At 45.4% G+C, this 13,961-nt stretch overlaps 1 protein-coding gene across 3 annotated transcripts in view; it reads right to left on the bottom strand.

Annotated features, from left to right (window-relative positions):
• NBEAL1 (neurobeachin like 1) overlaps positions 1-13,961 on the bottom strand; it is a 290,887-nt gene that overhangs the window by 23,215 nt on the left and 253,711 nt on the right. For all 3 annotated transcript variants that reach the window (XM_068245018.1, XM_068245019.1, XM_068245020.1), the window contains 5 exons: positions 13,809-13,925; positions 13,585-13,674; positions 8,676-8,785; positions 5,301-5,473; positions 3,045-3,139 (listed from right to left, as the gene is read on the bottom strand). In XM_068245018.1, the coding sequence (XP_068101119.1) occupies positions 3,045-3,139; positions 5,301-5,473; positions 8,676-8,785; positions 13,585-13,674; positions 13,809-13,925 (585 nt within the window). The remainder of the gene's footprint in view (positions 1-3,044; positions 3,140-5,300; positions 5,474-8,675; positions 8,786-13,584; positions 13,675-13,808; positions 13,926-13,961) is intronic.

Genomic DNA, 13,961 nt, shown 5'->3' with positions numbered 1-13,961 from the left:
AGACTATGATACATACATAGACATATGATTATGGTAGGGATTAGATTGTGAGCCCCTCTGAGGGACAGTTAGTGACAAGACAATACACTCTGTACAGTGCTGCATAATATGTCGGCGCTATATAAATACTTAAATAAATAAGGCTTAATTACAGGAGTCAGATCCAATTTCTAATATACTGACAACAGGATAATTAACCTTTAATCTGAAATATATTATAACTGAATCTCTATTGTCCGTGAAACCTCATCTAGCATTTTCCATTTTTTTTTTAATACTTTTATTGGAGCATTAATGGTACCTACAATAAGAAATGCAATGACAGATATCCACATAGAAAAAGTAGAACATAAAATATATAGAATTGTTATAACATCGCTTGTATTTCTTAGGGGTAAACATGAAACATGCGGATAGGGATCAAGCAGATAGATGGGTATTAGGAAAAAAAAAAAAAAAGAATAAAAGCAACTATCATAATAGTTACCACATATCTGTCACAACAGTAAATCTTTTCCTATCGCATTTGCAGAATCAGATGCTCAGAGATTTATATGTCAAGAAAGGCTATAATTCCTGTTTCCGAATAAAAGTGAACAACATAACTATAAACCGAATGGGTCCATGATTCAACCCGGAAGGCGGAAGCGTGGTAGTCACGTGACCGCAAATTGGAGCACGGCGTGGGGCGCATTGGAAAGGCGTACAAGAAGACAGCCCCCCTTGGTAAGTTAACCATCTCTCACCTGCCCTCACACCTGCAGTAATTAAGGTTTGAATTTGGAATGATTTTGAGTAGGTAGCTACGCTAATATCTATTCAGAGCTCATCCCTGGGGCGTATAGTGTGGGCATTGTTATGGCAGTGTTTACCTATGCTAATTGGGTTGTCTCTGGCAGGGATTTTGTAATGAAGAGGTGTGGTTTATTTGGGGCATTATGATTATAAAGCCTCATCTGCACGAGCAGATGAGGCTCCGATCCGGCGGTTCGATTAGCTGCCGGATCGCCTCTTCAGCGTCCCTGCTCGCCCGCGCGTGCGTCGGATACGATTCCCCGCTCATCTTCCGCTCAATTCCCTGCCATTGTCCCCTCGCGGGGAACGAGCAGGGAATCGGTGGTGGGGAGATCCGTCCTGTCGGATCTTATCAATCGAGCCGCATCAGCGGCTCGATTGATAAGGAACATCGGAGCCTCATCTACGCGTGTAGATGAGGCTTTAGGCTGTATTGTTCACACAAATTGGTTATACCATTATGTTGTATGCAGAGCTTATGCCTGACCCAAGGCAACGCTACTGAAGGTAAGCAAAGAGCGGTGTTGATACCTTTGTGTGTTGGTATCTCTTGTATTTGTCTTTGCCCCAGCCGTAAATTCACTTCCTGGTTAGGAGTGAGAAGAGAAATTGACAATTCAGAGGTATGTGGATCCAGCATGTGCACAGCTCCACAGCTCTTTGATTACCTTAGGTAGCTTTGCCTTGGGTCAGGTATCCTTTAAGGGAAGGGATTACTCCACTAAATTAATTAGTGAGCGGGTGTTACTCTTGGATGACCATCGTAAAACAAATTTCAACTTATTTCATTATATGAAAAGATGGTCACTACTTTTGATTTTGAGGGTGAGTGGTGGCTTGTAACAGTGGGCCTAGGGTGATTAAAAAGCACAAATCCGGCCCTGGGTGTATGTCAGTGTGCACATGCTGCTAGGTCACTAAGAGAACCAGGAAATTACGGCAGCACAGAGGTAGGAGGGTGCCAGCTGGAGAGGTGATCATCAGAGTGCTTCGCTGCACTAATACTCTGCATGGGGCCCCGGGGAGAGCAGCATTAGTTGGGGCGACCACCTGGGTAAGCAGTGGTAATTGAATTTAATTCATATTATTTGTGATGCCACACGCTGTTAGGCCGCACCGGCAGCACTGTGAACATTGCATAGATGTTGCATTGCCGTGCGACGTTCCATGTTACAGTACGGCAGTTATGCCACAACACCCCACTCTGAAAGTAGCTGAATACAAAAAGTTACTTCTAACTTAGGGATACAAAAATCTTTTTAAGGGAACCATAGATGAAAATGAAAAAGAATTTACACATACCTGGGGCTTCCCCCAGCCCCATACGCTCTGATCGATCCCACGCCGCCATCCTCCTCTGCCTGCAGCTACGAGAACTGGCTCCCCGCTGTTCCGTCAGTCGGAGCCAGTCTAAGCGTAAGGGAAGTGCGCTGTTCGCGTATCTCTGCAGCCGCTGGAGAGATACGTAGAGGGCACACTTCTCCTGCGTAGCTCGCTCCGATGACATCAGTGACGGGACCCGGTTCTCGTAGATGCAGGCAGCGGAGGACGGCGGCGTGGGATCGATCAGAGCGCATAGGGCTGGAGGAAGCCCCAGGTATGTATAACATCTTTTTCATTTTCCAGGTTTAGGTTCATCTCTGGTTCCCTTTAAAGAGAACCTGAGGTGGGGTTCTAAGAATGATATCTGCACACAGAGGCTGGGTCTGCTTATATCGCCCATCCTCTGTTGCTATTTCAATCCCCCCTAAGTTCCCGCTCTCCCCCATAAATCACAGCCACACTGCCGACACGCAGCGTGTCGCAGCGGGCTGTGTTTACTTTTGTACTGTCAGTCTCGGCGCTCCCCCTCCTCTTGCATAGCGCCGGTCCCCGCCCGCGTCCCTTCCCTCCAATCAGCGGGGAGGGAAGGGACGCAGGCGGGGACTGGAGCTATGGAGGAGGCAGGGGATCGGCGGAGAGTGACAGGACAAAGGTAAACACAGCCCGTTGCGTGTCAACAGCGCGGCTGTGATTTATGGGGGAGAGCGGAGCGCAGGGGGAACTTAGGGGGGATTGAAATAACAACAGAGGCTGGGCAATATAAGCAGACCCAGCCTCTGAGCGCAGATTTCATTCTTAAAACCCCACCTCGGGGTATCTTTAAAGCAGTCATCCAACAGAACTCATTTGGACTAACTAAGATAACACAGAGAAAAATATGAATACTCAGAACTTCATACTAAATATGAAATACTCAGAATGCTCACCTGCTGTGAAATCTGCCAGATCATGCATGTTGTGTCTCGGGACCCAGATATGAGATGTATGCCACAAAAATCTGTGGCAAGGCACGTTACAATATCTACCAAGGAGAAACAATACACGTTAAGTTACCAAGGTACACTGGTGATCAAAAAAACAGGATAACAAAGTCCTTTGCCAAAAATTGAGAAGATAAATGTTAATAAGACTGAAGTGCAGTGTAAAGGGATCTCTAGAAGCATACGTATATGTATGCCTCCGGTCAGCTGGGCACAGGATGAGCTGAATGACGGCTCACCCTGCTGCTGCACAAATTCCCAGAGGCGTAAAATACTATTCCCCCTCTGAGTTGTCACAACTCGGAGGGAGATGTAATTTGCTGTCCGGCAAACACCATAACCCCAAATTACCCATAGGTACCCCGTGCAGTATAACATTACTGCTATACCAGTGCCTAGTTTCTGCGCTCGCCGCCAAAACCATGTGCTTCGCTCTACAAGCCACTGTCTAAAATTTAGGAAAATATCTAAGTATTTATCTCAGTGCTCATCTGCCCTGAAGAACTGTAAAAAGTATTGAAGTTTTGTGCAGTTCCAGGGCTCACCCTCTCTCTAGGTATCACATGGTGATTTAGGAGTTCCCGGTCTGTGGCAGATTCCGGGACCCCTGACTGTCATGTGAACCAGTATATGGTTTTAAATTTCTTTTTTTGCAGCTTCCAGGATGCTGTTGATAGGTGAGTGGTTAGGGGGGGGGGGGGGGGGACTATGTGGAGGTTGTCCCTGCTTAGTGACATAATCCATGATTATGTCGGACCGAAGCCTCCCACCTAAATGCTGCTAAATTTATGCAATTCCTGCTAGATTTGATACGGCAGACAAAGGGTGTATAGCATTGCACCTGATTGGCTGACCGGCTGCCTGCTGATCAGATAAAGGTAGTAATGTGCTAGCTGGGAGTGTGCATTTGTTTTTCGTGTGTTTTGCAGTTAGCATTCAGTTTAGAAGCAGCGAGGTTGATTCCCCTGGTGGTGAGAATTCCAGGGCTCACCTGTATCTCCCTCTGGGTATCGTATGGTAGTTTAGGGGTCCCGGTCTGTGGAAGATTCCGGGACCCCCAGGGCCGGTTCAAGTAACAATGGGGCCCTAGGGCAAGATTAGCCTGGGGGCCCCCCAACAGACACCACCCTGACCAAAAAGTGTCATCAGAGGCCCTTTGTTGCAGCCAAATTTACCTCCTGGGCCCCTGAGCTGGCTGCTGACCCTCCCCCAACTTAACAGACTCTGCAGTGTCCCTGGGGAGCAACAGTTCAGATGGGGGAGGGACAACTTGGGGGCCCCTACAGGCTCTGGGGCCCTGGGGCAACTGCCTATTTTTTCCTATGGTAGCTCCGGCCCTGGGGACCCCTGAGTGTTGTGTGAACCTGTGTTTTTGGTTTTAAATTTGTTTTTTGCTGCTTCCTGGAATGCGGTTGACAGGTGAGTGGTTACGGAGGGGACCAGGTGGGGGTTGTACCTGGACGCGGTGTCCCTGCTAAGTGACATAATCCATGATTATGTCCGACTGAAGCCTCCCCCACCTGAATGCTGCTAAATTTATGCAATTTCTGCTAGATTTGATACGGCAGACAAAGGGTGTATGGGTGTAGGTGTAGGGGTCTCGGTCTGTGGCAGATTCCAGGACCCCTGACTGTTGTGTTAACCAGTATTTATGGTTTTAAAATGGCTCAGAACAACAACATTTTTATTTGTTTCATACCATTGTGTCAACTTTTAGAATATAGTAGAAGACTCCAGAAATTAAAATTAAGTGCACACTTGTAATAGAAATAAATAGTGAGATTTCTCCTTATCCCTTGCAGTGACATTATCATCATTTATACAACACAACACATGCCTTCAGTGAATGTACTGTAAGCAAGGAGAAATAGAAATAAGTTCTGGCTATGGACAGAAGAGGTGGGAAGAAAATGTACTTTAACCGAAGGTGGCATGTTACTGCTTGTCCTTTAATGGCCTGGAGAAAATACACACTTGAAAAGAGGACAATGGTGCCTTCTTTCACAAAACAAAATATTCAGAAAGCCCTTTGTCTGCACTCAGTATCATGCTTTCCTCAGAAGGAACAAGTTAAAGATGCACTTGAAAAACATTTTTTATATGCTTGTATATATTTAGGGAGCTACAATACGTTAAAAGTGTACATATTCTGAAAGACTGACTACAGATCCTAAATAAGCAACAAATACTGCTAATCCTCACCCATGTGACGAATGTGGGATCCAATCACTTTGCCCTTTGCTAGGGATGTTACTCGGATACTGTTATCCCAATGTCCTCCACTGAATAGTACTTTACCATCATGAGAAACCACAAACAGTTTAGAGGTAATTTCAAGGCCAGGAGCAAACGGCCCAGAAACAAAGCGCTGCGTTCTGTAAATAGAAATAGTAAAAAACATAAAAAAATATCATTAGTCCCACAAGGGTCAGTACTAGGTCCAATCCTTTTCAAATTATTTATAAATGATCTAGCAGATGGAATACAGAGTAGTGTTAGCATCTTTGCAGATAATACAAAATTATGCAAAGTTTTAAGCACTAAGCAGGATAGTGATATTTTTTTAACAAGCTCTCAACAGCATGGCTATATGGGCAGCCAGATGGCAGATTAAATGTTATGTAGACAAATGTAAGGTCGTGCACCTTGGAGGTGCCAATGATAGAACACACCATATAAGATAAACAACATACAGCTGGGAACAAGACAATAAAGGATAAGTGCTCCTATGGTGCGTTAACCTTTTACTTTTTACTTTACACATAGAAGTTGCACTTACATCAATGTAGTGAAAAGGCTAGTGTCAAGCTGCCAGCGGGTCCTCTCTATCCTCCCAAAGCCTGATCAGGGCAGTCACTGAATGCCCATTTGTGCTACCATCACACCTGAAGCCCTGTCCAGGCCTAGGGAAGACAGAGGACCTGCTGGCGTCTCGACACACACTATTTCACTACATTCATGCATTATGTCTTTTGAAAGTAATAAAAGATTAACACACCATAGGAGCATTCCTCCTTTCTTCTCTAGTTACACAGCTACTATGGTACCACCCATATACTGGAGCAGCATGTTTGGCCAGCCTTAAAAGTGCATGATAAAATTTATTTTGTCTTATATAGCTGGGAACATCAGACTTGGAAAAAGACTTGGGAATACTGTTTGATCACAAGTTAAACAACCATATTCAATGGGAAACATCAGTAGATAAAACAAATACAAGTCTGGGATGCTTAAAGAGAACCCGAGGTGGGAATCTTAGAGTTAAATCTATACACAGAGGCTGGGTCTGGCTATAGTGCCCAGCCTCTGTTGCTAGTTGAATATTCCCTAAATCCCCCCTGCTCTCTGCACAAGCACATAAATTACAGCCGCGCTGGCGACACTGAGCGTGTCGCAGCAGGCTCTGTTTACCATTCTAGTGCCACTCATGCCGCTCCCCCGCCTCCTGCAGAGCGCCGATCCCCGCCCACGTCTCTTCCCTCGCCGTTGATTAGAGAGAAGGGACTCGGGCAGGGAACTGCGCTCTGCAGGAGGCGGGGGAGCAGCGTGAGTGACACTAGAAAAGTAAACAGAGCCAGACAGCGCGGCTGTAATTTATGGGCTCGTGCAGAGCACAGGGGGGATTTAGGGAATATTCAACTAGCAACAGAGGCTGGGCACTATAGCCAGACCCAGCCTCTGTGTATAGATTTAACTCTAAGATTCCCACCTCGGGTTCTCTTTAAAAGGGAAATAAAATCATGAGATGCTAGTATACTATTCCCTCTGTATAAATCACTTTTCTAGCAACATCTGGCGTATGTGATACAGTTTTGGACACCGCACCAAAGGAAGGATATTGATATGCTAGAATAGGTACAACGACGGGCAACTAAATTAATCAAAAGGATGGAAGGTCTCACTTACCAAGAAAGGTTGGACAGTTTATTTAGCTTGGAAAAAAAAGATGGCTAAGACGTGACCTAATTAACATGTATAAATACATTAGAGGGCAATACAAAAGCTTGACAGATGAGCTTTTTGTCCGTAGGCTTGCACAAAAGGACAAGATTTGTGTATGAAGGAAAAAAAGGTTTTGTCGCCTAGTAAGTAAGGGGTTCTTTACGGTAAGAGTGGTTAAAATATGGAACATTTGACCACAGAAGTAGTTATGGCAAATTCTATATCTGCATTTAAAGGAGGATGCTTTCCTTGCATTGAAGGACATCCACGGCTATAATTACTAGGTAATTCTCATCATACTTGATCCAGGTTAATTGCACCAAACCTTGTAAGGGTTTCTAGCCTTCCTCTGTATCAGCTGGAATATGCGAGTGTGCAAGACAGAACTGTATCTACCAGTAATTTTGTATTTATTTATTTTGTGTTTTTCACTCTTGGTTGGACTTGATTAACAAATGACTTTTTTCAACCAAACTATGTAACTATATATGTATATTAAAATCTTTACATGGCCTTAAAATACATATCCAGTAATTTCACAATCCATCTGCATCAGCCTACCCCACCTAATAATATTCACACCACAATTCATCCTTTGACTTTCACACGAACATAGCTGAGCATATGGCAAGGCTCACTCTGCACTCACTGGAAACCCGATTGGCTGCATTCTTGTCCAACATCAGTGTCTGACTTCAGAAATGCTCTTCTGAAAGAATGCTCAAAAATTCCCATAACCACACTCCTAAACCTTGTGGAAAGCCTTCCCAGAGCAGTTCAAGCTGGGCCCACCCCATATTAAAGCCTATGAATGGGATGTCATTAAAGTGTAAGTGTGTGTGTGTGTGTGTGTGTGTGTGTGTGTGTGTGTGTGTGTGTGTGTGTGTGTGTGTGTGTGTGTGTGTGTGCGTGTGTGTGCGTGCGTGTGCGTGCGTGTGCGTGAGTGTGTGCGTGAGTGTGTGCGAGTGTGTGCGAGTGAGTGCGAGTGAGTGCGTGCGTGAGTGTGTGCGTGAGTGTGTGCGTGAGTGTGCGTGAGTGTGTGTGTGTGCAAGTGTGAGCGTGTGTGCGTGCGTGTGTGTGCATATAAAGGCAGGCATAACAATACTTTGGCAATATTGTATATATTTTAAAAATACAAAAACAAAATTAAAAAAAGAAGACAACTTTTAAAGTACATTGTGCTATCAAAACTGAAGTTATCAGCCAGCTTACTGCCTGGCTGCCTCACATTTATTTGATAAAATAAAGGTCACCATCCCTGGATGGTGATGTATAGGGATATATAAATGCGCAGTTCCCGATGCATATCAGTGGAGCTGTGCAGGGCTGAAGCAGCAGCCAGAAACTGCTCCAGAAACATGAACGCTTACACTTTTGACTTTCTTGTGACAGTCTAGGTGACTAGACTGCAATTGTAGCAAGAATAAGACATGCTATCACAATGTCATATCTGATTGTATTCCAGTTATATGATCAAAGTCACCCCTGTATCTATCTGATAGGATCCCAGTTGTAAGACGAAAACACTTTTGTTCCTACAATGCAGGTTCTGGTAAAGGACAAAGGGGTCCTTAAATGGGTAATTATCTTTAAAAATTGTTATTTTACGCTGCCATGATGATATGTTTTACTTACTTAGGACTCGTCACAGTCTGATCCTTGGCAAAGGTAAAATAATTGGAAATGCTTTTATCATAAGGTAACCATCCATGGGTTCCAAAAATAAGGCTCTGATTTATTGTTACCTGACCAGATAAAAAAAAAAGTCAAAGATGCAGCATATGTTAGAATAAGAACAATTCTTACAAAGGGCTTTTTTCCACTGGGAGCCGCTGCTGTTGCCAAGTCGGCCGTGGCTCTTGTTCTGCTGCGTAGCAGCAGGCCGAATTACTAAGCCATGCCATGCACAGCTATCCCGATTTGGCTGCATTCGTGCAGCTCATAGGCAGGGAAATGCTGCAGATTCGGGCCAGATTCGGGCATAGTGGAAATAAGCCCTAAGAAGTTTCAGTGTTAAAAGAAGATTAACTGCATAGTACAATTTACAAAGGAACGCAAGCAGAGGAAGCTGGCAGCAAGTCTTACTAAAACTGGCTTACTAAAGACTTACTAAACTCCTTATCCATGCCCTTGTCATCTCCCGCCTAGACTACTGCAATTCTCTTTTATCTGGCCTCCCCTCTAACCGTACTGACCCACTTAAATTGGTAATGAATGCGGCAGCCAGACTGATACATTCTTCTCACCGCAGCGCCTCTACAACTCCGCTCTGTAAAGCACTACACTGGCTCCCCATCAGCTTTAGGATCAATTTCAAAATCCTGTGCTTGGCCTAAAAATCCGTGCACAAGACCTGCCCGACCGACATCTCTGATCTGGTCCACAGGCACATACCAGCCCGCCCCCTCCGATCCTCCAATGACCTGCGCCTAGTCGCACCTCGCATAACTCGGTCACACGCACGATTGCAGGACTTCACCAGGGCTGCCCCTACTCTCTGGAACTCTCTCCCACCAGCCGTCAGACTCGCCCCCACCTTTAATACCTTCAAACAAGCTCTCAAGACTCACCTCTTCACGCTCGCATACCCCCCTACACCAGCATCATAATATGTTCTGTTAGACCCCCTCTCAAAAGACGCACCTATTGTCTCCACCCCACCCTTTAGATTGTAAGCCTCTGGCAGGGCCCTCCTCCCTAATGTATCCAGCTTGATTATGCAATCTTACTCACAACCACCCTTCTTGTAGACTCGAACAGTCTCTATCTTGACCTATGACACTATATTGTTATCAATTCATTTGCATGATCTTGTTTTGTTGTGAGTTTCCGTATGTTCTACCTGTATGTTAACCCATTTATCTATTGTGTAGCGCTGCTTAATATGTTGGCGCTTTATAAATACAATAAATAATAATAATAATAATAATAACTGGCAGCAATCATGAAATGGCAATTCTATATTTCCATAGATAAACACTTAGTGGTTCTGGGTCACCATGAGCTATCTCGGTAGTCTGTAGTGCTGGTTCAAGCCCTATCCTATAGAGCCATATCAATCCATGCCATTCACTGATGAGAAACAAAACCCTGAAATGGATGTATGCATGTTGGATTGCTGTGGCTCCGTAAGATTTATAAGCTATAGGTTCACTATTCACAAGAGACTTTGGATGTGTGACTGCTTTTTGGATTCTGAATTCCAAATAAAACTTGGGGGCTGTGGCAAGGGGACTGTTAACTTACCCTTATCACGACCTATAGTCTATACGCTGGACGCCATGTTTCTCTACAATGCTTCCAGAATTATTCCAGAGAGAGGAAGCATTGGAGTGACGTGGCCTGTGACACAGAGCACATCAGCTAAAGGTGGCGACAAGGGTAAGATAACCAGCCTCCACCACGGCCCTCAAGTTTTACTCAGAATTTGGAATTCGAACGGCAGAGCTCTGTGGAGCTCATGCCTAGAGCCTGGTTTTCAGGGGCATAAACAGATGATTTATATATTCAGCAGTGATGCATAATGATAAACCACACATGCTCACTTAAAAGGAAATCTAAAATCAAAATCAGTTTAAAAAGAGACTCTGAAAAAAGGGCCCCTGGGGGGTATTTACCTCGGGAGGGGGAAGCCTCTGGATCCTACTGAGGCTTACACCATCCTCCTTAGTCCCACAGTGGTCTCTCTAGGTCCCTCCGAAGCCACAGCCGACAATTTGACATACTGTGGTGCAGGAGCTCCTGCAATATTTACCTTCCAAGACTCCAGCGCAGGCACAGTAGCGGCTCTCGGCTCAGATCAGGCAGAAATAGCCGCTCCAAGTCAGATCCGCTCTACTGCACAGGCGACTTGCGCCTGCGCAGTAGAGCGGACCCGACTGGGATCGGCTATTTTCGCCTGATCCGAGCCGAAAGCTGCTATTGCGCCTGTGCTGGAGGCAGAATGTACAAAAATGTATGACATTATGAATGTATAGATGATGGTACTATAAATCCAAAATAATAATAGTGTTGTGCATTTGTACTTTGTCAAAGGTGCTTAGAATTTTGTATTCATCATTTAGTAAGGACAGCCGAGTAGTGATGTGTGTATTGCATTTATATTGTGTACAAAGTTATTTATGGATCTGTTTATCTATAGGTGTATAGTGCTTATAGGACAGGATATACCGTATTTTTCGGAATATAAGACACTCTGGAATATAAGACGCACCTAGGTTTAGAGGGCAAAAATCTGGGGAAAAAAATGTATACAGTATATACGAAACCTGGTGCGTCCATATTCCAGGAGCGTATTGTACAGTACATGTTCTCCCCATTGTCCTCTTGTGTCCACTATGTGTCCCTTTCTGTCCCCCTGTGTGTGGCATCCCTTCCTGCCACCTTGTGTGATCCTCTTGCCCCATGTGTCCCCTCATGTCCTGTGTGTCTCCTCCAGCCCCCCTCTGTGGTCCTCCAGGCCCCTTGTGTCCACTCCTGTCCCCCTGTGTGTGTCTATGTCCCCTCCTGCCCCCCTTGTGTGTGTTTCTGTGTCCCCTTCACCCCCCTTGTGTGGTCCTCCAGTCCCTGTGTCCCCTTCACCCCCCCCGTGTGGTCCTCCAGTCCCTGTGTCCCCCTCCTGTCCTCCTGTGTGTGCCCCCTCCTGTGCATGTCCATGTGTGTACCCCCCAGTCCCCATCCTGTCCTCTGTCCCCCCCCCCATGTCGAGCTCTCCCCCGGTAACAATAACTGCAAAGCAACTCACCTTTCTATGGATTCCAGCGCTGTGTAGTCTGCTGTGTGGTCCTCCGCCTCCAGCATGTCAGCTACACCTGTAAATGAAAAGTTAGCGCAGAGACACTCACCTACTCAGCGGCGGCGGCACGATCTGCAGACATCTCGGTCCCGGGAGGCCGAGATGTCTGCTCACCTACTCGGCGGCAGCTGTGGCAGCACGATCTGCAGACATCTCGTCCCGGGAGGCTTCCCCTAGTGACGGCTTCTGCTAAAGACTCATTGAGTCATGGGGAATGACTTATTGAATCATTCACAGGAGCCGTCTCTAGGGGAAGCTGCGCGGCTCCCCCTAGTGACGGCTCTTGTTAATGATTCAATAAGTCATTCCCCATGACTCAATGAGTCATTAGCAGGAGCCGTCATTAGCAGGAGCCGTCACTAGGGGAAGCCTCCCGGGAGAGATGTCTGCAAAACAGCTGCCGCTGAGTAGGTGAGTGTCTCTGCACTAACTTTTCATTTACAGGTGTAGTTGACATGCTGGAGGCGGAGGACCACACAGCAGACTACACAGCGCTGGAATCCATAGAAAGGTGAGTTGCTCTGCAGTTATTGTTACCGGGGGAGCGGACCGGCAGACCACACAGGGGGACAAGGCAGGGAGTCCCCGACAATGCGGCGGATCGGCGGTTGGCATCGTCAGGCGGTTCTGAAGTCGGGGATTCCCTGCCTTTGGAATATAAGACGCAGGCACTTTTTCTTCCTATTTTTGGGGGAGAAAAAGTGCGTCTTATATTCCGAAAAATATGGTACATGATACATTGTTAAAAGTGACCTCATCATTGTGACTTTGTGAGTCTTTTGGGCTTTGTCTTAGCTTATTATGTTTAGTTACTCGCAGAAAATAGTGTGCAGTTGTGTTTAGAACAGCAATTTTAGTGTTAATAGTTCATTTACCATACTGGAATTGCAACATGTAATATAAGTTGGGCGGAGTCACAGTAGTAGAAAGTGTAAAGGTCCTTTTACACTTAATCAGTTGCTCTCAGTTAAAACGGAAAGAAAACTGATTTTCAAAGTAAGTCCCATGTTTTCCTATGGCACCTTTCACACTTAATGCTTTTTAACTGAAATCTTTGTCACAATGCACTGCTATGGAAAAAACACGTACTAACGCGTACCAACGCACACCAACTGATTAAGTGTAAAAGGGCCCTAAGGGTGTGTTTGTGGTTGGTTGGTGGGATGTGGAAATGAAGGAGTGAGTGGTAAATGTGGGCGGGGGTTTACTGTCCAAAGGTTTTAACAGTGCTGATGAGTGTACAGTCTCTCAGGGTCTGTAAAGTGTGAATTACGTTTTACTCTCTAAGGTTGTCAACAGTGGGGGTGGTATAAGTCTCTGTGAAGATGGACAGAGGAGGTGCTGTGAGTCTCCAGGTGGATGGGCAGTCTCTGGTGTCCAGTAGGGGTGGAGTAAATCTTTGGGTGAGTGGACAGTGGGATTGCTGTACGTCACTGGATGGGTGGACAGTACGATGATGTAAATCTGTGTGTGTGTGTGTGTGTGTGTGTGTGTGTAGGGAGTGGTATGGACTCAAGTCTGTGGGTGGGTGAGTGAACTGAGGGTGATTGGTAAGTCTCTGGGTGGGTGGTATGTTCATGCGGTGTACATCGCTGGGTGGGTGTAAATGTGGGGTGATATTAGTCTGTATGGGGGTGAACAGTTGAAGTGGTGTAATTCTCTAGGAGCATGGACAGTGGGGATCATCATCAGCAACATTATAAGTAGTCTACACCCCTGAAATTCAAAAGATATTCTAGAAAAACTCACCAATGTTTCTGGACTTCCCTGAGTTATAAAGGAACGCAGCTGATTCTTTGGGACAATGGCTTTAACAACAGGTACGCCATCACTGATTCCCTAGAGGATAAAATATAATCAGTGTGCTCAACCATATATAATTACAGAATGACTTGATGACTAGTGTACTAAAATAAAATAACCTAGGGCTTATTTTTAAATTATACATTGTGTAGGTCTTGAGCTTGACTTACATCTATGAAGAAAGAATTCAACTCTGTAAGGTTCTGGAACAGGATCAATGTTGCATTGTCCAGCTTTGCCTGTCTCATTAACACTTCTTCTGCAGATAATCGAGGAGGATGGGGTTCCTTTTTTGGACAGAGTAAAATATATATTTATTTAAC

Source organism: Hyperolius riggenbachi, chromosome 7 (genome assembly GCF_040937935.1).
Source record: "Hyperolius riggenbachi isolate aHypRig1 chromosome 7, aHypRig1.pri, whole genome shotgun sequence".
NCBI classification, from domain to species: Eukaryota; Metazoa; Chordata; class Amphibia; order Anura; family Hyperoliidae; genus Hyperolius; species Hyperolius riggenbachi.
The sequence above is the reverse complement of the archived record's forward strand: the minus strand, read 5'-3'. Positions and strand labels throughout refer to the sequence as shown.